Source organism: Myripristis murdjan, chromosome 15, assembly GCF_902150065.1.
Source record: "Myripristis murdjan chromosome 15, fMyrMur1.1, whole genome shotgun sequence".
In the NCBI taxonomy this organism is placed as follows: Eukaryota; Metazoa; Chordata; class Actinopteri; order Holocentriformes; family Holocentridae; genus Myripristis; species Myripristis murdjan.
This window is the reverse complement of record NC_043994.1, coordinates 17,182,299-17,209,849: the sequence shown is the minus strand read 5'-3', so window position 1 is coordinate 17,209,849 and position 27,551 is coordinate 17,182,299. Positions and strand designations below refer to the sequence as shown.

Here is a 27,551-nt window from a genome sequence, read left to right as displayed (position 1 = left end):
TATCCCATGGATATTCACTGCAAAGCAGACCCCTTCTCAGCGATGCACCGTGAGTATAAAGAATTAGTTTCCTGTCAATAATATCTCTGTATTCCTGCACAAATACGATCGCAGACGTTTGCATTACACGCGGACGAATTTGTCCACATATTATTATATGCATTCAAAATTAATGAGACTTTTTTAATCATTATGCCCACCATAATACGTCTTACTCCATGCCAGTGATTGTTTTGTTATTACACAGAGGATGCACAAAAGCTTAATGCTTTAACATGTTCGTGGCTCTCCCTCCTCTGCCTACCAGAGAGAATTTACAAAGTTTTGGCAATCGAGTTTGAATTAAAACACATTGTAGGAGAAAAAGAGGAAGAATAAACCACGAGCGGAGGCTAATACGTTTGAACAGGGTAATTGGTAACTCTTATTATGAAAATAGCACAGGTGTTTTTATTTTTAAATTTCTCAAAAGTGAAATACACGTGTAAAGCTTTATTGACTCAAAGGTTAATTGTAACAAGGCAAGAAATCCCAGGCCTAAGCTACATTTGTTTTTTAGTGTTAAAGAAGAAAACACTGAAACTCCCCTATTTGAATACAAAGCGTTTATTACCTTGGCAAGGGAAATTACTCTGGAGAGCACAGAAGACGCTGTTTGTAAATGGATGTAAATGTGGGAAGAAAATCTCACTTTATTTACCTTTCCATCGCACAGTTTGGAATTGTTGTAAAAAAATAAAGGTGCATGGAAAAATTTGAGTAGCTGTTATAATTGTTGTTGTATTTTTATGTTTTTTTTTTTCCTATACGATATGGGTAAAGCAAACCCGGGCTCTCTGTAAATTATTGATTCCTCTTCATTCGCACCATCCGCGTTTGTAATATGAGTTATCAAAGCTCTTTTTTAATTATTTACAATAATTGTGCAAGGAAAATTAAACAGGTTGAAACATAATATCTGCGACATGTGTTAGGCTGCAGTGCAAGAGATGCTCTTGGAAAATATTGCCTAATGAGGCCAGCACTACAGTGCAGGCAAAGTCGAATTGGTTTTACGCTTTAATTCAAAAAAGCAAAAACTGTAGCCTAGTATTTATATTCAACATTTATTTTTTTCTTTGTTTTTTTTTTCTTTTCTTTTATTGCTCCATAAGAAAACATCATCTGTTGGAAGTGAACACTTTTTCATTCATCTATGATGTTTACAACAACAAAAGCGGCACATTATTATTATTATTATTATTATTATTATTATTATTATTATTGTTATTATTATTATTATTATTATTATTATTATTATTATTTGGAGATTTTTGCATATAATTACAGATGTTTAAGGAGTAATTTAAGCAACAAAACAGATTGTTATTTTTAATTTGTGTGTGCATATGGGTGTGCATGTGCAGATTTGTGCTAATAATTGCTGACTTATACTCTATAGGCTATGCAACACATGGCTATGGTGTTAAAAAAAAATAGAAAAAATAGAAAGAAAAAAGAAAAGAAAAACAGAAGAGAGAGGATGTGTGTCCGCCCCAGCTGCAGCTCAGACCCCCTGCATGTCTTCTGTATGTATGTAATGTTATGTTCCCCTGTGCTGCTGTTGTATCCCACGTAGGGCACGGCGGTGTGAACCAGCTCGGCGGGGTGTTTGTGAACGGCAGACCCCTACCAGACGTGGTGAGGCAGAGGATCGTGGAGCTGGCCCACCAGGGCGTCCGGCCCTGCGACATCTCCAGACAGCTACGGGTCAGTCACGGCTGTGTCAGCAAAATCCTCGGCAGGTAAAAGGGGGGTACACCACCACCAGAGCCCGTATGTGTGTCAAACATCAATCTTGTGCCATAGCCTGTGCGCACCCAGCTCTGTTTCAGCCTCAGTCATCGGTCTTTTCTTTATTTTTATTTTTTTTTTTTGTCTTCTTATAATTTCTATGGTTGCAGGACTTCTGCGTCCGATATTTTCTACACACTACTCTTAGCCACAGTCTTTACACTTGTTTCACATATTAATATTATAATTGTTTTTAGTGGCAATGATTACAGCAAAATTACAAAGGATAGATAATATCATAAGGGCATTTGGGAATATTACAGGGCAGAGATAAATACCATTAGGTCACTGTAAGCAACCGCTTACAGTAGAGTTCCACAGACACATAAATCTAAATAGGATTTTTTTTTTTTTTTTTTTTTTTTGTATTTTTAAATACCGTATGGTTATCATAGTCTCACAACTGTGTGTCCATATAGGAATATTGGAAACAATGCAATACACTCTAAGGTCACTATAAACTCATTATTTCGTGCCACAGACATATTTTAAGTTTCTATTCCATAGTGTATTTACTTTCTTTCTTTTTAGGCCTCTTTAAAACGGGGGGCACAAGCACACAGAATTTTATTTTTACCCCATACTGCGTTGTTCTTTCTGCTGTTTTTTCTTTCTTTCTTTCTTTCTTTCTTTCTTTCTTTCTTTCTTTCTTTCTTTCTTATTTGGGAGCCCAAACGTAGAAAGATAATTTCTTGAAATTTATTGTTTTTCAGCTATCAGAAGGCACTTGAGAGGTATTTTATTTCACACACACTGAATGTTTGTCACCTACATTTACCAATAGGTCATGGTGGCATGTCGTGCGTGCGACCATAAGCTTATGAGGCCTGGAAATAAAGTCTAACCTGTGCTATTAGCTCAACCGCCCTTTGTTCTGTCCTTCTCGCTGCTTTTTGTGTGATTGTAATTACAGTGTTTGCGTTGAAAATTTGCTCTGTTCACCTTCCAGCTGACACTTGATTAGGCCTGCACCTACCGCCTACTTCGAGAGCAATAGGTTAAAGCCACCATCATATTAGTCGATTATTTCACTGCACACATTCCCCAGTCAGGATAGTCCCATATGTAGCTATAAGTGCAAAAAAGGTCGGCAAGGATTTGTTTCCCCATAAACGAATTCAAGCCATTTTTTCTGGATCTTGAATTAGACTTTCTCACCCATCAGGACCACTCACTCTGTCCTCATGCAGGTACTACGAAACCGGCAGTATTAAACCTGGAGTCATTGGTGGCTCCAAACCAAAGGTCGCAACTCCGAAAGTAGTGGATAAAATTGCAGAATATAAACGCCAGAACCCAACCATGTTCGCCTGGGAGATTAGGGACCGACTACTGGCCGAGGGCGTCTGCGACAATGACACAGTTCCCAGCGTTTCATCCATCAACAGGTAGGTAGACATTAACTAAAGGCTAAAATTGTCTCTCTCTAAAAGGCAGGCCTGCATGTTTATTCTAAGAGGGTATGCATTCACTTTTCTGTCTTAAAAAACTGAGTTGTTAAATACAAATGAGATAAGAAATAAGAAACAAAAGGACGACAGTCGTTTGCCCTGCGCGGAAGGAATAAGACAGGGTTGTAAAATAACTAAAAATAGGCGCAGGGCTGTTTTATCTCCACATATAAGGCGAAACTGCATGCAGCCGTTTTTCAATTGAGCCTATCCGGGGTGGTCTCACAAGTGCAATCCAATCCCCACAGCACAGCCAGCACGGGAACTAAGGTTGGGGCCACGAAAAATCACATCTGTCTCGATAAAAACCGATCAATACCGCGTAACCAGATCCAGAGGCGGAGGGAAATACCCAACAAAGTCGTTCAATACTGGGACCACACTGCGACAGAGGCGGCAGGCTCTTTATTGCCAGCCAATTGCTCTGTTTTCAAATAGTGGGACCCAACACCGAGGTGGATGTAGAGTGATGAATATAAACACATTTTAACCTATTGTTTTTTTTTATTATTATTATTTTAACACTATTGTCTACAAATCTGCAATTACTTTCATCGAAATTATTTATTTTTTTATTTACAAATCACAAGCACTAGTTTACTGCCATAAATTAGACTAATAAGTTAATATGCAATTAATGAATATTTTAAAATGCTATGTTATTACATTATTATTATTGCTGTTGTTTGTTGTAGTTGTAGTAGTAGTACGCTATTATCAATATTGTCCCCTCAATACTAAATCCAGAATTGTAATTCTAGAAAAATTCTTATTCCGCAGTAGTGTTGATCTACTGCTAAATGGACTATAAAAGAGTATCTGTTCCATTCAAGCAGCTAAAGCAGACACTCTACACCTTCACCTTCCCACATGAAGCGGGACAGCAGTGGACAAAGTGTCTTTAGACAGAGGACGCGGTGAAAAGCCCCAGTGGATGTGCGCAAAGTGAAAAAAAGCCCTATAGGCCTACCCAGTGTCTGCGAGTGATGAACTTTGGTTAGGAGGCACTGTTCCAGAGAGCTGGTCATCGGCATTACATTTTAATGAGCTGAAGAGAGATCACAACTCTGCGCACATAGCACATTCAGTTAAAAGCAGGAGATAAAGAAAAAAGAGAGAGGAGAAAAAAAATATTAGAAATGAGGCTGCCATTAAAGGGACGATCTCAACAGGTTTATCTGCCGTTGTTCTCTGTTTTCATCGGTTGTTCATGAAATCAACAAATGTAGCAGGATTGTGCGGCAGAATTGCCTTTTTATGCTTTTGCTATTAAATAGAAAAGAAAAAAAAAACTTTTATGATAGTGATAGTGATGTACAGTGTGTGTGTCGTCGTTTGGAGTTGTATGGAAACAGCACTAGTTTGATCCTTGTAAGGGGAAATGGCGTCCTTTGAAACAATGTTGGCCCACATGTTAACTATTAACATCTTCCCGTGTGGCAATGCACAAATCTGTTTTTTTTTTTCTTTCTTTTTTTTCTTAAATTAATAAATAATGTTTTCAAAAAGCACACATTTGGCATCATTCCTTATAGTTTGCATATTAAAGATTTTAATCAAAAAAACAGGCTTGAACTGAAAAAAAGTTAACTAATGTTTGTTATTAAATATCTTTAAAAAAGGAAAAGGGTGTATTAGTTCAGCCCCCTCCAACATGTCAGTGCTAATATAACTTTTACATTGTGTAAAATTTAAGTGAAGTACTATTTCCCTTTGATTATTACTATATAGTTCAAATGCTCTTATTTCTGTTATTTCTGTTATTTTTTCATTGTTTTTGAAAGACACATTGGCAGAGATGTGAAGGAGGAGGACAGTGTGATAGAAAAGTGGAGGAGGCCGCCTGGTGGACCCCTGGTGGTCTCTGTGGTTAAGGAGCTGACCTCTGCTCTGTTGACTAAAGAGGATGTCCTGGCTTTAAACACATTTTTCCTGCATGAATTATTAAAGATTACACAGAGACTGGGTTGCACTTTGTTTTGAAGCCACAGAAAGGAGTTTCCACCCGCTGCAGCATGCCCAGTGGACGGAGGCAAACCCATAAGGTCCCAAGCGGCTTTCAATCATATTGATCCACATTTTAATATTTCTTTGGGGATTGTTTTTTTTTTTTTTTTTTTCAACAACCAAACACCAAAGTCGTTAATTCGCCCATCCAAATTGCTTATTCAATACCAACAACACACATTTGAAACAAAGTCCTTGAATTTATGAGGCTCCCTCAAGTCATGAGGTCAGATAACTGTTGTGGTGAGATGTTAGAAATTCAAATAAAATATTGATGTGTGTTTTCTGGAGGTGGCTGCTAGCCTTTGTTGCCCTGCCTGAAGGAGAGAGTATGGAGGACACATGAGATAGTGAGGGGAATGAAAAGAGTCTGATGTACATTTTACCCCTGAGGAAGTTAACCCTTACCTGCCTGATTCAGAACTGATACCTTATGCCGAGATACTGCATGCACATTTAAGCATCACATGTCATTTGCCTGATCTGTAGTGTGAAAAAAGTCTGTTTTTTTTTGTCATATCTCTCAAGTAAGGGTGCTGCCATGAGCGATTTATATCAACACAGAGCATTCCTTTTATTCAATGATCTCACTTTCATGTATCAGTCAAAGCATAATCATAGTGATGGTGTAATGTAATGCGATAATGTCCCATAAGAGCTGATGCTGAGCTTGTGTAAATCCCGCTGTACCTTTCCTTTTCACTTAAAGAATTACAATAATCTTCAAATGCACAGATGCAAAATAATCTCGGAGGCTTTTAATTTAATAAAAGATGTGAACACAGCCACAAAGTTTTCAGATTATTCCGACAGCTGCTTTTTTTTTTTTTTTTTTATTCCAAAGTGCACCACAGATTAAAAGACAATGGATGTGGCAGTGGTCTCAGGTTGGGCCAATAAGACAGTATTGCTTTCCTGTCACATATAATTTATAGTTCACCATTTGCATTCGCTGTTCTCCGGTGCCATTTGTCGTCAACTTTTCTATCCCCAAGTCCCAATCAATAGGCCCTGATCTACAATGACTCTGGAGGAGCACTGCGTACTAGACTGGGTGATCTGAACGATAAAGAGACTAAAAACTGCAACTGAGACCAGGAGGTAGAGAGGCAATAAAGAAATACAGAGAGAAATAAAGATAGCGAATTGAAAAAGAGCAGCAAAAGAGAAGAAAGAAGAACAGAAAGAGATAGAGAGAGAGATGAAGGTTGTGGGAGACACATATTGTTAGGGGAGCACAGTAAAAATTGCGAGCACATTGGACAGGGGGAGAGAGAGGAGAATGAGCAAAGAAGAGAGGGGAAGAGACAGGATGAGGATGAGAGTGAGAAGAGAGAAAAATCAGGTTTGAGAGATGGAGTGAAAGAGAGAGAGAGAGAGAGAGAGAGAGAGAGAGAGAGAGAGGGGGGAGAGAAGAAAAGAGGGAGCTGAGAGCAGGAGAGGGAGATTATTAGAGTTGGCCAGGTAGAGCCAGTGAAGCCGATCATTGAGGTGAATTGATGTGATTTCATGCTTTGTTTGCAAGATCATTCAGTCCAAAGTGCAATGAAGACTTTCCCCCCATATCACATCTTAACGGTATAGGGACTTTATCATATTTCTAACCTCAGAATCCAGCTAGATTGAATCCACAATCTCAGGGGGCAGCATCTATTCAGTCTCACACAGGAGCAGAGAGATTGCCCCTAATGCCCCGAGATTGGTTATTTGTGACAGGACCCGAATATGGGGATACAAGCACCCCAAATGATGGAGCACTTGTACACATGCATGGGCATAAGTGGACGTGATGTGCCATGTTTAAGTGTCCCGGGGCCGCTGGGTTGGTGTGAAATCTCCATGCTCTGGAAACGGTATTGATTGATCCGTGTCTGTTGTTCACTTTACCAGGATTATCCGCACCAAAGTCCAGCAGCCATTCCACCCGTCCCCCGACGGATCTGTTACGCCACTCTCCACGCCTGGTCACACCATAGGTGAGTGGGAGTGGGACTATGCATGTATAGCATCACACGCAGATTACAATACATACAAAAGAGCATAGGCAGGTGAAAGACAGGAAAGCCTTACATATAGAGGAACTAAATAGAAAAAACACAAAACACACACACACACACACACACACACACACACACACACACTTTAACATTTAAACAGGGTTACAAAAAAACTCTCATAAAAAAGTCTCATATTAACTATTCTAATCTTCCTCTTAATCCTTTTCTTAAAACTAGTGCAAATAATCTGCCAGCGGGATGAAATAATCCCATTTCTTTCGAATGCCAATCAGCTTGCTTCCTGAATTTTCTTGAGTCAAGCGTAATTTTCTTGATTCTAGTGGGCTGATCTGCCTTAATCTGCCTTGTTTCAACATATTTGTATTTGTTCCCAGAAAAAAAAAAAGTGGAACAAGTGAAGCTGTATTAGAAACAAATGGGATTATGTCATCCCACAGGCATTTGTTTTAAAAAAAACAAGATTTTTAAGACTGAATTTAAGACTAAATGACTTGTTAAAATGGATTTTCATGTAGTGCATGCCCTCACGTGGACATATACTCGTAGCTATGTATGGACAGAGATAAATACGAACACACACGCACAGAAACACTGTACACACACACTAACTCAGCTTTCTCCATCAGTGCCCAGCACAGCCTCTCCCCCTGTGACCAGCGCCTCCAACGATCCCGTAGGATCCTACTCCATCAACGGCATTCTGGGTATCCCCCGCTCCAATGGCGAGAAGAGGAAACGAGATGATGGTAAGGGAGACACAAGATCCCTTTGTTTTCTGTCCTTTTAATTCTCTCCATCACTCGTCTCCTACTTTTCTGTGTTTGAAGAGGATGGCATTTATGACAGCACTGCAGCCAAGTGGGTTTCTGTGTGCTGTCTCCAGTGACTTGTTATGTTGTATATCAGGCAAGGCGAGTGCTGAGAGTGTGTTGTGATTCAATCAGCTTTTTTGATGCCCTATGTTTTACCATAACACCTACAGAGCTGCATCTCAATTTTATACCATGCTCAAACATACTGTAGATATTCCATATAGCTGTCATAAAACTCTAATCCCCCTTGGCAAGGCATCAGTGCTCTGTGCTTTCATTTCTATAACATAACGAAACGCAGAGGAAGAGGCCCCGTTTTCATTTCTCCTCTTGATACTATCAGTTAACTACCAGTCTGTTCATAATCTGTGCTGACTAAATAAACAAAGCCACCTTGTTTGATTGAATTACATTTCATCACTGTATTCTGTGGTGGTGAACAATATAAAAGTACAGAATATATGAAAAAAAAAAACAAAAAAAAAACACAGCAGTAAAACTATATACTAAGTATGGGACTGGCAAGTAAATAGGCCTAGATACGCTCAAAGATTAAGTGGAAGCCTATCCAGTCCAATCCAGAATTTCTCATTCCTAGGCAAGGCAAGTGAGTGGACTCACACTGCCTGAGGGCTAATAGATTATCGGTTGTGCAAACAATTGGCTTTTTTAATGCCTATGAATTAACATGTCCCTGGTGGAGGCCTGAACAGGTGTAGGAACAGACCGGTGGAGGTGGGTTGGAGGGGTGGTGGGAGGGGTACTGAGGTGTGTGTGTGTGTGTGTGTGTGTGCATGTGTGAGCGTGTGTGTATGTGTATGTCTGTGTGTGTGTGTGTGTGTGTGTGTGTGTGTGTGGTGATTCTGAGGCTGATGGGTTGATATGGTTGAAAATTTATCTTAAAGAGCATTCATCAAAACAGGCCACTTGCTTCTTTTATGTTTCTGTCTCTTTAGTTCTCTGGAGTGGCAACCACTTGGATGGGAGGAAAATAGGACATTGTAAGTTGAAGTTAGCAAACCTTCTCTTTTGTTTTGGTCAAATCAGATAAACCACACATTCTTCTTCTCAATTGCAATTGTTTTTGCTCTTCCAGGGTTATGAGCTTGTGAGGAAGAGACGGGGGAAGATTTTCAGATAAATATTTTCAAGAGACATTAAAATAAATTAAGCTAAAGTGACTGTGGAAATCATATTTTCCATGTAATGGCATGCCGTTCCCAATACGGTAATGCACACTATGTCCAATTCAGCATTTCGTTATCAGTTTTGAATTTTCAACAAGAAGATGTAGTTAATGGCTTTTCATGTTGTTGCCTACCTGTTTATAGTTAATTATTAATTCAGACTGATTCATTTGAATAATTTTGAGTATGGACTTTCCCCGCAGTTTTCCCTGTGCTGTCAGCAACCGCAGCACTGGAGACTTCTTGTTTGGTTATTCAGGATGGCTCCAACAAGTCCCAAAGGCTATGAAGTTATTTAGGCATTGTTGTTATTTCACACAAAGTCACCCGGGAGGTGGTGACACAGCTAAGGGATGTCTCAGTTGCAGGTAGACATGTACAGTACAAAAGGCCCAGGCTACCTGAGCTGGCTAAGCCTATGACAAAGCAGTGTTTTACGTGCTAATTTGCTAACCTGTTATCTTGTCAGGCAGAAAAAAAAAATTAAAAAAATTAAAAATGAAGGAAAATAGAAAGGAAAAAATAAAAGGATAGCCCACAAATGACTCAGAACACTTTTTTGCATGTCTCTCAGCGAAAACACAGCACTGATTTTAAACTTGCAAAGCACCACTATGTCCGTTTGATATTGTTATGTATACATAGAATGTGAACATTTCACTATGAACTTGAAGAATGCATTGCCAAGCCCTTGTTCAGGTAGTAGAGGGATGGTGTGTGTGTGTGTGTGTGTGTGTGTGTTCGTGGTGTGGCTGAAGTCAGTGGTTGCCCTTTGAGGAAGAAAAAGGTCCCCATTACTGGAGGGCTGTAGAGATAATGTAGTGTGACACGCGTTATGTACACCGGGTCCCCGTAAGACGAGCTTCAGGGACACAGGTGCCATAAGAGCCATTAATCTGTCCTTGTCATGTGTTATTGCAAATTAAAAGTAGCATGTTACACTGGACGGCTTCGAGTGAGGATGGGATGAGAAAGAAAGAGAGAGAGAGAAAGAAGAGCAAGGGGATGAGAGAATGTGTGTGTGTGTGTGTGAGGGGAGGAGGGGCGAAGGAGGGTCTGGCAGGCTCAGTGGGAGTTGAGCAAGGGTTAGTTTTAAGATTTGTGTGTTTGTGTGCGTACACTTTTCTGCAAATTTGAGTGTGTGCATGTGTATGTATGTGTGTGTGCACGTGTGTGTATTTGTGACTCCATGGCTTTAGATGCTCCTCGCACAGTGAACATAGTGACATTTAAAAGAATTTGCAATTCTGCAGAGAAAAGCTATTAATTCACAAATTAACATCTCTCCCCCCTCCTTCCCTCTATCTTGGATGTGCAAGCTATCGAAAAGACAAAAGAAATAGCCTTAAGGGGGAAAAAGAGAGAGCTTCAGCCCTATCTGAGGAGAGATTGGTTTGCATGTCTGCAAGCAGCGATACCAATTATGCCAGTGCTGGGAGAATGCGCCTCAATGCGCCCCCTCCTTTGCCCCCACACACTCCACCCCACCCTGAATCTATCCATAGCCAGATTTATTTGTGTATCTCATTACAGGAAATGGAATGTTGTCCCTGCCAAATGCATTAATAGTAAAGTGGGGAAATTAGCCTGTTGTACAGCATGCTCTCATTCAGTCATTTAAACCTATGGCGGAAGTGGAAGCCAAGAAAAGACAGAGAAGATTGGGTGACAACCATTGTGTGATTGTCAAATGTGTAGAATAGTCTTGCGCAGGGGAAGGTATGGTCTGTGCACTCAATTAAAAAAGTAAAGTTTGGGCATTCCAGTCATTTTCTCAGAAATCATTCTGATTATGTCTGTCAGCGCTTTGAGGCAGTTACATGAACACTTTATGTGATACACACCTGCTCTAATTTTTTTTCTCATAAATAGAGGGAATTACCCGTTCTTATTAAAGCTCCAGGTTTACATGAAGCCTGTGTTTCCAAGTCGTGCACAGTGACAGGTCGATCCTGACCTTGCTGATGTATGCAGGCAGGTTGATGTGACCTAACTCTGTGTTTCTCTCATAGCTGGCTTACCGCGCCCCGGATGAAACCCCGGGGTGCTCTGGGGAGGACAGGCAGTGGAGAGCTACAGTGATAAATTACATGCAGAAAGCAAAGGTCATAACTTGTGATTGTAGCGTGGGTGTGGGATGAGTGTGGAAGGAGTTGATGAGTGTGTGAAGCGGGGAGAAAAAATATGGCCTAGCAAGTTGCTCATTCATGACAGGAACGACCATATGCAGCATCTGCAGCCACACACAACATTGTTCAGTAGCTTGAGAAAAAATGAATACCATGCCCGTTTTGATTTCCGCGAATTTTATATCTGGCCCTGTTGAGGGTGTCTAGTATGTATCTCTAGCACATATGTCCCATTGAAGGAGTTTAAATCAGTTAGTGTATGGATTTCAACCTGGGCCTACACTGGTTGACCAGTCAAGCCAGTCCATGACAATGAGTCAATAGAGGATCACTTTAGAAAATAAATGTATCCAGAGCGAGACAGAAATAAATGGAATCATGAGCACCATGATGGCCCTGATGGGGTGTGTGTGAGAGAGAAAAGCCCAGGTTTGAGAGAGACCACAGAGCGTAACATAGAGACAAGATGCTCTTAGGGCCCTGACTGTAGAGAACGACACGAAAGGGTCCACATTGCACACTCCCCCTCCTCCTCTTCCACTGCTCCAGCTCTCTCTTTCTGTCATTCTTTCTCTACAGTATTTCATTTCTCCTTCTTCTTCCCCCCTCTTTGCAGGCTAACCATCCACGTTCATTTACACGGCTCCGTTGTGACCCTTTTGCGCAGTTGTAAACAATATACACCGAGATCTGTCACACAAAATAAAAGGAGAGGGAATTCACTCTCATGAAGAGGAATCATGTCAGAGAAAAGTCAATTACGGGCACTGATGCCGAGAATTAATGGAGCGATGCATTACTCAGCTTGAGAAGGAGGGAGAAAAGGCAAGAAAAAGGAGGGATACGTTAATTGCATCTCCACAAAGACTCCCCGCACAGGGTGGCAATGCTAAACGACAAGCTGGTCCAGAGGAACGTAGATGGCAGAGCAGAGGAGGACAGAGAGGCAGAGGAATAAGATGAGAGAGGAGACACAGGGATTTGGGGGGTGCAAACAGCATGCAAATATTAATGTTATAGACTTGCAGACAGTGTCCAAATAGTTTAGACTTAGCATTTTATAAACTTTTTCTCAGCAGTACCCAGATCTGAAATTTTATATTAAAGTAAATGAAATAACTAGTGCGCTTCAGAATACTTGGACTAAAAGCCTCACTGCTATAGCAAAGAGACCAGTGCAAATATCAAATAACCATCACTATGCCCGCTGACAGTCAGTACACTGCTTGGTGGTGCTAAATCGAATTAATAAAGCTCTTAAACACGCCACAACATAACAGGATTTTAACAGCCATGGCCTCTCTCTCTCTCTCTCTCTCTCTCTCTCTCTCTCTCTCATTCACTCCCCCACCCTACCCACCTCTCTCTCCTTTCCGCTTCAGAGGTTTCATAAATATAGCTAGCTTACAGGGAAGGAGTGTTCACCCTCTGGGTATACCAGTTTGTTTGTGTTCTTTTTCTTTTTTTCTCTTTTTTTTTTCAAGCTCAGCTGCATTTTTAAAAACATCAACAAATGATTCACACTATTTGCGATAGCATCATTTCACCTATCAGCAGAGGATGAATAAGTAAATGGTCGACTTGCAGCTTCTGATCTAGGGAACCCCATGTCATTGATTTACAGAGGGAACCAGCCGGTGTGTAGGAATTCATTTGCCTTTCAAGCAAGCCCCCCCCCTCTTTTTCTTTCATTCTCTCTTTCCTTTGCGTTATCTTATCACAGGAACAGAGGAGATGAAAGAAGGACATAAAGTGCCACCATGCCGGCACAGGGCGTAAAATCCCCCTCAGCGACACAAAGCAAAACATAGCAGCATGTCAAGCTATTGCTCCTTTCTGTTGACACTACTGTTTCTCAGCAGCAGTCATTGGTTAACACTGTCTGCAATTGTGTGTGTGTGTGTGTGTGTGTGTGGTTACAAATGATTGAAATAACAAAAGCGCATGAGCATTTGTTTGCTCAAGGCATACACCAACTTTTAAGCCCTTTGATCACCTTTACAGTGCGGAATAAGCTGATCAGTAGCAGTTTCAAGCCTGTTGAGTACTTAGTGCCCGCCAGTGCTTCTGAGGTGGCATAAAGCAAGCCTGTATAGCCCACCTAACACACAGTATGCACCATATATAACACTATGGCAAAATGTCTAACTGCTGGACACACAGAGCTCAAACGGCATTAGTCTTTTCCAGCTGGTCAAAGAGCTTATTTATCCAATCGGTGCATTCCTTTAGGGATGAGGTGTGAAGATCATCGGGCAGAGCTTTGTTTTTATCTCGGCTGTCTAATCTGACACAGCTCCAGTCTCTCTTCACACTTTGGTGTTAAAATGAAGAGACACAGTCACCTGGTGATGTGGGGAGTGATAAGAGCATACCTGCTGAGACACCCAAGGGGTTGAGGAACCACGGAGTAAATGAAACAAGTCAGTCAGCGAGACACACACACACGCACGCATGCACGCACGCACGCACGCACGCATGATGTGCCAGTAGGGCTTCACACTTCACTTATCGACGGGTCGACCATTGAAGGATGGATTTGATTTACTGCAACTGGCTTATGATAAATGTCAAACATAAATTCCTAATTGTGAAATCTGAAATGAAATGATTTGCTATAAGCGGGGAAAGCCAAGCAAATGCTATCCTGTGTTGGGAAGCTCTGTCCTTTTGCAGCCAGTTCAGTAGGCCTGATTGTCTGGGGGGTGTTGAGTACGGCAAGCATGGCCCTCCATAGTGAATGACAAACACTTGCTATTGATCGCGCTTGCCTCTTTTCTCAGACCAGCTGATACAAGTTAATTAATGACTCCATTTTCTTCTGTACCAAAGACAACAACTGAGTTTCATACAGCAACAACAACAGTGTGAAAGGCCCCCCTCAAGGGAGCTGTTTGAAAAAAATGCCTGTGCTAAAATATGCAGCTTGGTTCAGTTGATGGCAGGGGGAAAAAAAAATACTAACAGCATGAGCATTGTAGGAGGAAAGACAGATTCCATCACAAATGTAACACATAACTAAAGTCAATATATTTTAGCAGTGAAACACAACACACATGCACGCTTCTATGCACACACACCCACTTGCACACACACACACACACACATATCTCCCATACCCAATTCCAGTGCCCTATTCCGTTCTCTCCATAGATCTATTTCTTGGTGCGAGCCGGGTTCATCCTCTGGCCTCAGCCATTGAAAAAAGGTCAAGCAGCCGAGCAGAATGGCAATAACGCCCCTGAAATGGTACCATCAGTGGAACATGATTGATCAATTGAATTCCATAGCACAGAAAAATGTGGGATTAAGTAGAGTATTATACGCACAATGAGTTGAGGCATGATGTTCATTCCAAGTTCATTTCACCTCCCTCCTCTGCCGGCGGATCAGGCAATCAATAGCGGCCTTGCATATCATATATCACCGCTGGCTCGCCCAGGAGAGAACATAATCTGCTGCAAATTTAGAATGACAGATTTGTACGGGAGCTAAAGCCCTCGTCCGCTGTTGGCGAGGAAGGGAGGAAGGGAGGGTGGCGGGTGGCAGGCAGTCGACTGGAGGTTCCTGGGATGCTGGCTGGAGGTTTTAGCAGTGGATTTTTTTTTTCTTTTCTTTTTTTTCTTTGCGGTATTCAGGACTTAATGAGTAAGCAGGGAGAGCGCCGCGGTGGTGGCTGTGGGCTCCGTGGCCAGGTTGATAGGGTCAGAGATCAGGAGAACGAGAGAAGCAGAGGCTCATTTGTTTATATAGAGTGTGACCAAGTGAGGAAATGCATACGCTTGCCCTCAGCGCCCCGTCCTCATTCGGCCCTGAGTACCGTCCCTACTCCATTCTGTTTTCCAGAAGACAGGCAATCTGTGGGGGATGGAGAGAGAGAGGCAGAGAGAGATAGAGAGTGCAAGAGAGAGAGAGAGGGAGAGAGAGAAAGAGGGAGGGTAATATGTTCAGGAGGAAATAGTACGGTTAAATAATGGCTCTCCATTTCCCGCTGGCAGAATGAGAGGCTCTGTATGTAATCGCCATCCCTGCTTTCTCCTTCTGAAACACACTCTCTCCCTTACAAGTATATATTTGCACTGAAGGTAATCCATCAATTACCACAGACCTATCACATGATGACCATGCTGATGGTGGCCATGAGAGGGGGGTGGGGGACACACAGAGCCACCCCGAGAGTGTGTAAGAGAGTGAGAGGCATAGGGAGACAGTAGAAAAGAGAGAGAAGAAGAGGGATAATCTTGTTTTCCTCCATGAATTTACAGCTGTTCCTAACTCTATCTCTCTCATGTCTTTTGTTCTCAATATCCTCTCATGCTTCTCCTCAGAATAATATCAGGTATATAGACTGAAGCCATACTGATGTTTTCCCGTCTTTTCCCTCTCTGTTTCTTTCTAGATGGCTCTGATGGCTCGGGCCCAGGCAGTGACTCTCAGGGCAGCGTGGAGAGTTTAAGGAAGCACCTGCGAGCGGACGCCTTCACCCAGCAGCAACTGGAGGCCCTGGACCGTGTGTTTGAGCGCCCCTCTTACCCTGATGTCTTCCCCACTTCAGAACACATCAAACCCGAACAGGTCGGTCAGGGATTTCTTTCTAGATCTCAAGTATTTTTGCACAAGCATCCTGCCTAGTTTTTTTTAAAATTCTTTTTCTCCCTGCCTGTCCTTCGGATGCGTTAGGCCACAGTGAAATAATTTAGATTGATTTCTAACATTACATAGTGAATTAACTGGTACACATGCTGACACAGGTGACAAAAAGCTCTGTGTAGCTTCTTGCTCAAAGCAACGGGCCTATTACAGCGGATAACCTTTATTTACATTCATTAGACTGTTAAACAACAAGAGACTATTAATTTTTCCCTTGAAACTCTATGTGGGTGCCCGTGCAGCCTTAGCAGTGGCCTAATTGAGTTCATTTTCATCTCTGTGCGATCGCGGCAAATTACAGCGGCGATAAATCAGAGGGACAGCCCCTCAGCCTGCTATACAGGCCCTAATGCAGCTAATTACCAAAGTGATTTCTACGGCAAGATCAATACCAAAACGAATTGGAAATGACTTGCAATCACAAAGAGTGGAGGAGAAGGTATTAAAAAGGCGAGAGGAAGGTGGAGGAGGGGGGAGAGAAATGGCGTCAGAATGGTCCAGAAAAATCAGTTTTAATTTAATGTAATATTAATCAGACTGCTTTCCACTTTTTTCCGTGGACCTCCTTTTTCTCCCTGTTTCCAACACCCCCTCCTTTTTTTAAACTGGTGAAAAGGTGGGATATTAGGCTATTAGGGGCTTGTCTGGTGTCTGCGTCAGGGCATTAAAAAGCCATTTTGAAGAGGCCAGGCTGAATAGGCCTCATCCCTCCCACACTTCTGGCAGCCATGTGGTCAGGTCATTCAGGGCCCACTGTGCTTGCCACTCGCCCTCCGCCCAGCCCTGCCCAGCCCTGCCCACAGCCCATCTGCATGACAAAATGGCTCTTGTGCTGCAGAGGCCCAGCGGAATAGAGAGGAACATCCAGCCTAGTGCCAGGGAACAGTTGTAAGCAGACAATTAGAGTTTATCTGGGATAGAGGCAGACAAGACTGGGGTCACCAGCTCGCCCCTGTGGGACCCCCTCCCATTGAGACAAACAGATGCACACACAATCTCACGCAAACAGACACAAACGCGTGTGCACACACTCGCACAGACGCACTCTCAAACAAGAGTCAGGTCAGGAAGTCTCATCTCATTAACAAACGGGATTCATCACATCTGCTAGCAGAGACTTATCCTGAGATTAAAGTGAATAAATACTAAACAGACTAACTGGGTGAAGTTTACTAGCGTTGCATTGCACTCTTTTACTGGGAGCGGGAAACATGAAAGGCAGTCTGATTCGCTGCCAGAAAGGAAGAGTTCATTTTATTACGTTTGAGCTAAAATGTAATGAAAACCTCCAATAAAAAAGTTAAAATTAATATTAAATTTATATAGGAAATGAAACTATATCATTTTTATGATTTTTATTAATCCATTTTATGCATTCATCCTGGAGGCAAAACACAAAGGTTGATTTTGAGGTTGTACTCCCTTTTAAAACCCGGACCACATGTCTCTCCTGTAACAAAGCCCTGAATGTCTCCTCCCTTGACTGGTCACAGGGATGACTGCAGTGGAGCACAAAGAGCCAGCTGACACCCCGTCCTTTCACTCCTCTCCCAATCCCTCTCTCATCCCTCTCTCCCTTCCTCCCTGCTCCTCAGACAAGCCCTAATGCATGCATACATCATAGGTCTTGGTAAAGCACCAGGAGGGGGGGAGTTTGAGGGGGGGCTCACAGAATGCACAGGAAATATTCAGAGGGTGAAACACAGTGAAAGGATCACAGAGAGCTTCCTCGGAGAGACCAGGGTTTCCTTGAGGCACATTTTTTTTTTTTTTTTTTGCATTGTCTTCTAAAATTGTAAATCTTCTCAAAACCTGACAGTTGGAGTGGGTTTGCAGCTCATGCAGCAGCGATATTAACCACTTCATGGAACCGATAAAACCAAATACTCCCTTTATCACAGTGAAAACCTTGCATTGCCACCTGCCTTCTTGAATGTACATCTCTCCACCTATCCGCTGATATATTTTTGCATACCTGTTAAACGGTTTCATATTTGTCCACAGGCGAATGAGTACTCCCTCCCCTCCCTGAATGCAGGCCTGGACGAGGTGAAGCCCAGCCTTTCCACCAGCGCCAGCTCTGACCTGGCCTCCAGTGTCTCCCAGAGCTACTCTGTTGTCACAGGTACAGCTTGACTCACTCCACATCTACAACATCTACATCCCTCTAATGACACATGCTGCAGCAAGTCAAAGACATTTGAAGCACGTTGATCTCTGCCTCTGCATTCTTTGCACATTACTGTAACACATCTCCCCATCCTCTCAAAATATCAACTTACTTCTTACCTAAGGTGTTGGATCATCATTGACTCATCAAATCTTTACCACTTTATTTCTTATTTTTAATAGAACATTACACATATTTCAACAGTAGTAAAACTTCCTTATGGCGTACTACATATTTTCCAGGGATATCAAATTCTTATTACAAAATGAATAGCTCCACTTTTAAAGTGCTCTGCGTGTTTATTTCTCAGGGAAAAGTGTGAGGTGATATATCATTTGAGCCCATTAAATCCTACAGGCCTTTCGCACGCTGCTCCTAACTGGCTTTTGTGTTAGCGTGGATTGGCCCGCTAACAGATTGACTGGGAGCACTTCTCATAAGAGACAGCTGCTGTTCTCGCCATGACACGACGTTGTCATCAAAGGCTATGATAGCCTGTTGATTGACAGCGGCTGGAATGGCACAGTGGCTGGCTGACTGCCTCATGCTGTGGAGAAAGAGAGAGAGAGAGAGAAAGAGAGAGAGAGAGAGAGAGAGAGAGAAAGAGAGAGAGGCAAAAAGTGAAAGAAACGTGAAATTGTACTTTTTTTTTCACGTTATAGAATGGTTGCTGTTTTCAATAGTATGGCTCCACTGAGTGCTGCGGAAAGCCACAGGTAATGACAGGTGTAGTGTATTGAATATCTTGTAGTATTAACTATCTGTATCATATAACCCACGCCAAGCCACCTTGTGTTGCGCCATAGTTTCTTTTGGTTTGCTGTCAAGGTTGATGGCTGCCTGGTTAATTGAAATATTGTTTCGTTGTAGCTGCTGAGGCTCTTTCCCAGGAGAGGCTAGGTTTACTGATAGCCACACTGGCCTGAGACTAATATGCCAGCCTTTTAATAAAACTCCCATAATTATGCAGTGGCCATCAAAGTCAATGACTCCACTGTGTGTACATCTATGTGTGTGTCTATGTGTGTGTGAGTGTGTGCGCGCGTATGTGTGTGAGTGAAGAGGAGGACAACATGATTGAAAACTGCAGTGGCCCTTCTCAAATGATCCCCAGGCCAGCCCCAGACCTGAGCGCAGTGTTGTGGGAAAAGAAAGACCCCTTTTTTTCTCCCGAGTATGTGGGAGGTAGATTTGCCCCAGAAAGTTGGGCCTCAGGAGAAGAAAGGTGTGTTTTTGTCTTTTATGCCGGGCTCCTCCTATGAAAGCGGTCTCGCTCTGGGGAGCACACTCATAGCAGGTGGCCTCCAAGCCACCTGGGAGCCGGGGGCCTCCTAAAGCGATACATCTGAGGGCCACAAATTGCATAATGAGGAAGTGAATTAACAAAACTTTTCTCAAAGTGGAATATCACTCTGTGTTTGGCACATGCATTTCAGAAAATGGTATCTGAGAATTTTGGCTAAAACGCAAAACTCATATATAGTTTTTCCTTTCAACCTCACCTCTGCTTGTATGTTATTTCCACATATCCACAATGCACACAGCATTTGTTTTGATGTAGATTGTTAGAGCATAATACTATGCTTTCTTCATGCAAACTCTGTAAATAGGAATGAAAGCCAACTTGGAAAAAAATGCTAAATTATCTCCCTCACTTAGGCTGTGATCCAATTCTCAATAAATTATGCTCTCATACTGGATGGAGCTATGATATCATATTCATTCTTTAAATGTTTTCAGCTCCCAATTAAAATTCATATAGTTATTGATCTTGTTGATTTTTATGTCCTGAAATTTGCATAATCTATTAAAGATGAATGATTAATGAAGTACTCAGGAGGAGCTGAGTTTTGCATTCCAAGGGCGCTAGCGAAACCAATGTCGGCCATCTTTTGTGTCCTCTGTTTATCCAAGTGTGTGAGAGAGAGGGGCTACCTACTGTAGGAAGGAGGGAGGCAGCCAAATTACAGAGAGATTTAGGGCATTGAAACGCACCATTGGAATTCACTAAGAAGTACCCATCTTCTCCAAATGATTTCCTCTCCCGCACAATGACTATTTCGAGATACATTTAAATCGCAATCCATTGTAATGAAACCGTCGCAGTAAAAAATAACATAATTTGTCAATATTTATTTCAAAGGAGAATATTCTCTTATTATCCCTAACGAGGGACACCATGAACGTAGCTTGTTGATTGGCAAGTTTATAATACTGAATGGAAATGCTGCATATATTTTGTTAAGAACTTGGATCAGCCATAAGTAGCTGAATGAATGAAAAAAGAATGTTTTTTCCAGATCATAAAAAAGTTGCGGTACTCGAGTCTGTCTGTTTTGCAAAGAGCAACATAATGAACAGGGCCTGTTCAGTGATTTATGCAGTAGCTATTTATAAACAACATGTCATAATTTACCTCTGGTCCAAAGCAGTGTCTGGCTGCTATCCAGCATCTGCAGATACTTGAGCAGAACAAGCAAATATGAAGTAGATCCCGTGCATCTTCACACAGGACACTCTAATTCTGACACAAGCCTGATATTAAGAATGAATGAGTAATATTGTAGCCACTTAGCAGTAGTTAAACAGGGTTGCAGGTGCCTGATGAGAGCACAGTCCCTGTGCAAGCTGGGCCAGATAATCACTCTTACCAGCGCCTGTGGGGAAGCCTGGTGTAAATAGGCACCCCTCTGCCGCGCTACAACTCTTACCAACCTCTATCTATATAGCTATCTAGCTTTCTAGCTATGAGTGAAAAATGAGAAAGTGCGCTGATGAGAGAGTGGTGTGAGAACAGGTGCTTTATTTCAGATGAACCTCAGCTGAAATATATACCACGCCCAGAGCCCATTTTCTAACCTGGCAGGCCCAGCTATTCTCCGGTGGGCGGCAAACAACAAGCAGCCACCTAACCTGCGGTGCTTGGTGTGTGGCCTGGTGACAAACGGCTTGTCTCAGTCCAGTCGAATGCCCACAGCCTAGAGCTTGGAAATTAATGTTTATATCACCCCCCCCCCCCACCTCCCACCCCCCAATAGCACACTAACCTTTGAGCACACATTTGATAATGAATGACTTTAAACCCATGAATGGAGAATTCCAGCCATTTGGCCCGGCAAGCATTCTTTACTCACCCATAATTGGATGGAGTGTTTGATGATTTTTCTTTTTTAGCTTGTTGTTGGTGGTAAGTGATGATAAATTACTGCCTCTAGATTGCAGGAAATTGAGGTCAAAGATTTTACTGGCTGTTACTGTAGCAAACACGAAGGTGTCCCTGTCAAGGTAAATTTAACATTCTAATTCTCTGTAGGATCTTCTGCAGATGACTTTGCCCTGCCTGCGCAGGAGAGAAGGTTAGTCTTGCTGTGTTCTTGAACATGGGAATTAGAAAGTTCACTGTGCATTGAATGGCACCCTTGGAAAAAGAAAAAAAAAAGAGAGAAAAAAGCTCGAACAATAAATGGTCTGTGCGCCAAAGTTTCCCACTGTGTGTTTAAAAATGAAAACATTGTGAGAACGCTATTGCAGCTATATCTGGACACATCACTTACAGGACTGGTTCTTTACGGTCCATTTCTATGGTTGATGGGATCTGTAGATGTGATATCAGACAGATGTTGGAGAACTCTATAGCATCCCCACTCTCTCAGAGATGTGTTTGCTGGGGAGAAGAGTCCCCAAGGACCCTGAGTTTATCTTCCATCTCCATCATCAGGGCCTGTGATTTGACAGGCTCCCTTTACCCAGGGTCTGCCTTGTCTCCAGGACAATAAGCAACACCATGTCTGATTAGTTTCAGAGTTCAGTGGTCTTGAACGCAGCGTTTGCGTCGGTTGTTGTTGCTTCGTAACCCCTGTCTGTTTGACAATAGTTGTTCAGGCGCTGTGAAAACAGAAGCCAACGGCAGCAAGCAGGCAGACTCAGATATAGACAAACCTGGCTTGGCCTTCATGTTTGACACCCTGAGGAATCTCATCCTAAAGTTGTGATTCATGGTAACCATGTTGCTTAATCATTTGATCAAGTTGCAACACTTACATTTTATACATTGTGTGGTTCCCACTAAAACAATAGTATGAGCTTCAGTGAGATGAAAGCGTAATTGCACAAACTGTATCTAAATCCACATTCACAGCAGCTGTCACAGAGAGAAAAGACCAGAAACAGGCTGAGAGGAGCCTACTACTGATTTCTATGGGAAAGGGGTCAGTTACGTTGCCTAATTCCCTGGCATTAGGTTCATAGGGCTGACGGGTTTGCATCCCCCTCCATGGAACAGCCCTTATCTTAATGAGGAATCCCGACACACAGTCCTGTTGTAAAATAACAATGATGGGGGAAGCAGCTAATGAGGCTATCATGGTGTCGGGAAAGAGCCATCTCTCCCCACAGGCCCCAGCGAACAGAACGGGCTCTGCAGGCAGACATGGAGAGGCCAGAGACAGAGCTCACATTGATTGCTTAGGTTTCAGAGGCAAAGCCGGTGAAATGAAAGATGCCAAGACTCATCAGCCAAATTAGATCAAAGTCCAGAGTTTTGAACCATCCACAAGCCGGTTGTTTGTCGGAGTGATTTTGTTGTGAGAAAGCAGCGGGGAGATTATATTGTTTGTTTTCTCAAAACCTTGGGGAAATTTTTTACGCATTTGAGCTTGATTGATCAGGCGCGATGTGTTGTTGCAACATTTCACTGGTGTATGTTTCCACTTAGTTGAATGAATTACTGTTGGGCGCATATGAGATTATTATTATAAGCTATGTAAATGAGCAAATCAACTGCTAAAGGCAGCTCATTTGTTTAGAACTCGTATGAAATTTCTGGTCTTGAGATGATAAAAGACTTAAAATGATGCCACAATCAAAGATTAAAAAAAAAGTCAATAACGTGGCCCAACACTACTAAATGCATAAGGAATTTGTTCCTTCCTTCAAAGATACGTCAACCCAAAGCACAATGCTTCCTCTTTTTGTAATTTGGGCCTCATTTGCTGTTGGTGTCTTGCCTGAAAAAATCTGCATACTCTCTTTTGCTTACTGCCGTGACTGTCCATGCACAGCATTTGGGTGTGTGTTTGTTTGGTCACTTAAAAAGTTATCCATCCCACCTCACACTTGTGCACATCCGAGTGAGTAAGTGAGTGAGTGAGAGAGCGGTTGAGTGAGTGCATGTGTGGGCTTGTATGTCTACATTATATTTTGTTTTGTTTTGTTCTCTTTTCCACCTGGCAGACTCTCACCCATCCCACCTGCCCTCCATGTGTGTAAAGCGTGAGCCCCATGAGGCATCCTTTGCCCCCTTCACCCCCTCTTCTCTTGGGGACTCTGCTCTAGCTGACATCTTGCCCCACCAGTCCAGCCTCTCAGTAGATGCCTCTACTCCCAGCTACCCTGCCCATGCCCACGGCCCCTGCTACAGCCAGTATGCCAGCCAACCCTTTATAGCAGGTACAGCCCCATCAAAGGCCCCATAACCAGACAAAGCTGAATCAAACTCATTCTATTTAGTTTATTCTTTTTTTCTTTTTCTTTTCAATCTATCTTTTGTGTTGTCATTATTTTAGACTGAGGAAGTCATTTCCAAATATAGAGCGGATTAAAACAGCCGCCTATCACGTTGCAGAGGCATCAATCCCATCATGCTCCATGGATCTACTGTTGTGCATACAGGAGCAAAACTGACTGCTTGCTCCTCATTAACAGCGACTACTCTCTCCCCCTTTCCACACTGCCTTCCTCCAAGCCTGACCCTTTGCTTGTCCCTCTCACTAACAATGGCCCTGGGCCTCCAAGTCCTTCCAGCCTCGTGACAGGCCCAAGGTCTGGGGGCCAGAGGAGGGCAGGGGGGTGGTGGTGGTGGTGGTGAGTGGGGGTAGAGACTTAGGGCTGATGCTGGGGCCTGTTTTGGGCTGGTAGTGCTCTGTCCTGTGTGCCCCCTGATCCAGCCAAGCCCGATGTCGTCACTGTCAATTACAGAGCTGAATGTGGAGCAGAGAGCAGAGCTCTTGGCCGTGATTGGCCTGATGTTCCTGTCAGCTCTCCTGTTAGCTGGACTGTTTGGGACATTGCAAGTGTTTGTTGTTTTTCATGAGACTTACTTTTTTAAATCAGTGATGGTTTTGTTTCTCCTAAAAATTGTCCGCCTGTTAACATATATACATACACATATAACTTCATGTAACATGCTGTTGTATTTGAGATGTATAGTGGATGTGTGTGTTGAGATGAATAATTTTTGGTCATTTTTAAGGTTTTTGGTATATATTTTTCTGTAGACAATTTTGCATTACATGCAGTGCTTGCAGTGAACATAAAGCAGTGTGTTGTAGTGTGATAGTGATGGTGGCAGTACGATCACTCGGTATTCTCTGTACCTCACTTTGGTTCTTTTAGTGTCTTTCTAGATGCATATGGTTTAATGAAATATCATGGTAGGTATTGTAGAACTTTCTGCCCACAAAAGGAACAAAATTCCCAATTCCCAAAATGTTGTAATAATAGCCATTGTTCTAAAAAAAAAAAAAAAAAAAAAAAAGCATACATGTTCAAGCATTTCTACTCAAAGTCAGTTTCAGAAAATATGATACTATATTCTTTTTTTTCTTTTCTTCTCTTTTTTTTTTTTTGTATGTGAGCATCTTTGTAACCATTTTATTCCTGTCCTCCCCCAGGTCGAGACATGGCCAGCACCACCTTACCTGGCTACCCTCCTCATGTCCCCCCCACAGGACAGGGCAGCTACCCCACCTCCACACTCGCTGGAATGGTTCCTGGTAGGTTACATTACTTCCTTTTTACAATGTCATTACTTTTAGTTTTGCTCATTTCATTTTCAAAAGGTAATCCCTTCCAGTTGATCATGTTTATAAAACTTGAGGTCATTCAGCAGCAAATTCAGGGGATATGCTTTACTGTGACGTAATTTACAGTATAAACCATGTGTTCATGGCTGTGGTGGGCAAACGCATACATACGCACACACGCATGCTCTCACACATTCACTATCGACATGGCAGAAATAAACAAACCCTCACAGTGTTGCTGGTGGCTTTGACCCGAAGGACTGAAGCAAGCTTGTTATAGCTTTGTTAGAGTGTGGTTAGCGTGTGGTTAGCGTCTGCGGACGAGGACATTAGACGAGCTCGATAGGCGATCACCACAATCAGTGGCCGTGAGATAGGACAGTTCCTCTCAGTTCCACTCCAGCTCCCAGCGCTCATTACCCTCACCGTGTCCACGCAGCACACTCTCACCAGCCCCGTCGATAAACACTGCTCTTGCTCTTCTTCTCGCCTCCCCGGACACCCAGGGCTGCAGAGCGTATCTCTTTCCCCTCTACTTAACCTGCAGTTCAGGTTCACAGCAAACAGTTAAGGGTCAAAACACAGAGGCGTGGAGGGCCTGTAAATATTTAAATCACTATCTCTCTCAGGGATAAGCTCGGGTTACAGGACCAGCAGTGTGGATGCTATAGCTACCAGTGTGTGTGTGTGTGTGTGTGTGTGTGTGTGTGTGTGTGTAGATCTCTCCTCCAAACAACTGAAAACACAATTCCCTTTATTGCTCAGAGACATGTACCTTTCACACTGGACAATAATCAAAGCAGACATGAAGGGTTTAGAAGCGTGCAGTGCGTAAAGTTAACATTTTAAGGGATTCAGAAGTGGGTAAAGATATGTCTCAAATTAAATTAAGAAAATGAATTATTGGTTTATCGTTAAATCGATAAACATTCTGGGGTGTACTTACAAACACATACACACACACACACACACGCGCAAAGGTCTTCTTAATCCACGGACCGCAGATATTTTTTTCATCTGGTGGCGAATGACTATGATTTAGTGACTGGCCCCAAACACTGTTAAAGCAAAGGCCATTCCTCAGCAGCTTCATATAAAACCCAGACTTTATAGTCTCATAAAAGAAAGAAACCTGTGGGACCAACAGCATTGCTCACTGACATCACCTCAGCCTCCCGTCCTTTCCACCAGGACCTGTACAGTGAGGACAAAGAGAGAATGAGAGTCCGGGAGGATCCATTAGGGAGTTTTGAAGCGAAGCGTCATTGGTTAAAAGCAGGGAGGGAAAAAAAAAAGCACTGAAGTCCTCACTTAAGGAACGAATAGAGGAAATCCTGAAGACTAACACAGGATTAATAGAACAATCAATTCACCTAAAGGGAGTGTGTAGAAAAGATGAGAAACAGCCAGGAAGAAAATGCCTCTGAAACACTGTAGTGAAAAGTGTTGTTGGCGCTCAGTGTTACAGAAACATTAATTGCACCAAAGGAGACCATGTTTTTTATTTAAGGAACTGGATGACTTTCTGGTTGACATTCATCAGCCATTTCCTACTATTACATGAATCCAGTGAGACATTTTGATGTGATATCTCTTCACTAATGTTTATTTTTTTTATCATTTTGAAATCTAGGAGGGGACTTTTCTGGAAACCCTTACTCTCATCCCCAATATACTACTTACAACGAAGCATGGCGGTTCAGCAATCCAGCATTACTAAGTAAGTGATTTTGTCTTGTTACATAATAATAAAAAAAAAATTAAAAACACACTGTAAATATTTTTTTCTTTGATTTCTCCAAGTTGTTACTGTCAAGAATTAAAATCTTAGAAAGTTTAGGCCTCCCTCAGTCTGTCAAAGAAAATGATATAAGACTTACTAAATCAGCTGTTGTATAAAAAAAAAAAAAAAAAAAAAAAAAAAAGTGTTTTAAATCATGTTTGACCTCGCGTTTTCCAACAACTCGTTCTTCTGTTAACTTTCAGGTTCCCCTTATTATTATAGTGCCGCATCCCGTGGCTCCGCACCTCCCACTGCTGCCACTGCCTACGATCGCCACTAGTTACCATGGAGACCAGCTCAAACTGCAGGGCCAGGGCCTCGGCCTCCATATTGTCCCCGTCTGAGAAACACTGAGGTCAAAGGGAAGCGAGGTGGAAACCTAAGGAACCCCCGGTTACGTGATGCGGAGGAGGGATGTGCAAGGTCGACGGTGCGTCTAGATCGGCTTCAGCGTACACACTTTGGGTCACGAGGGCCCTCGGGCATTCAGAACTCAACCATCAAGCCCCCACTATCTCACAGGCCTGAACATTTCCAGAATGACTTTAAGAGATTATATAAATATATATATTATAAAATATAAATTGAAGAAAAACAGTGTGAAGAATACCATGTGGAAAAAAATGTTGTGGGTTTTTATTTTTGTTTCTTTGTTGCTGTTGATGTTGTTGTTATTTTCCTTCATGGATCTTCACATTCCTTTACATT

The 27,551-nt window shown here is 42.4% G+C and overlaps 1 protein-coding gene across 4 annotated transcripts; it reads left to right on the top strand.

The window, feature by feature from the left end:
- Window positions 1-27,187, top strand: pax2a (paired box 2a). 4 transcript variants are annotated; one of them, XM_030070523.1, is made up of 11 exons: window positions 7-49; window positions 1,619-1,784; window positions 3,024-3,221; window positions 7,182-7,267; window positions 7,936-8,055; window positions 9,078-9,122; window positions 15,837-16,012; window positions 18,092-18,212; window positions 24,929-25,030; window positions 26,694-26,780; window positions 27,066-27,187. In XM_030070523.1, exons 1-11 carry the CDS (start codon window positions 7-9, stop codon window positions 27,185-27,187), a joined length of 1,266 nt encoding a protein of 421 aa, XP_029926383.1. The 4 variants fall into 4 exon arrangements, with proteins under 4 accessions (XP_029926386.1, XP_029926383.1, XP_029926385.1 ...); XM_030070525.1 differs by having other exon boundaries at window positions 27,047-27,123; XM_030070526.1 differs by lacking the exon at window positions 9,078-9,122 and having other exon boundaries at window positions 1-49; window positions 27,047-27,123.
- Window positions 27,188-27,551: the final 364 nt, after the last annotated feature.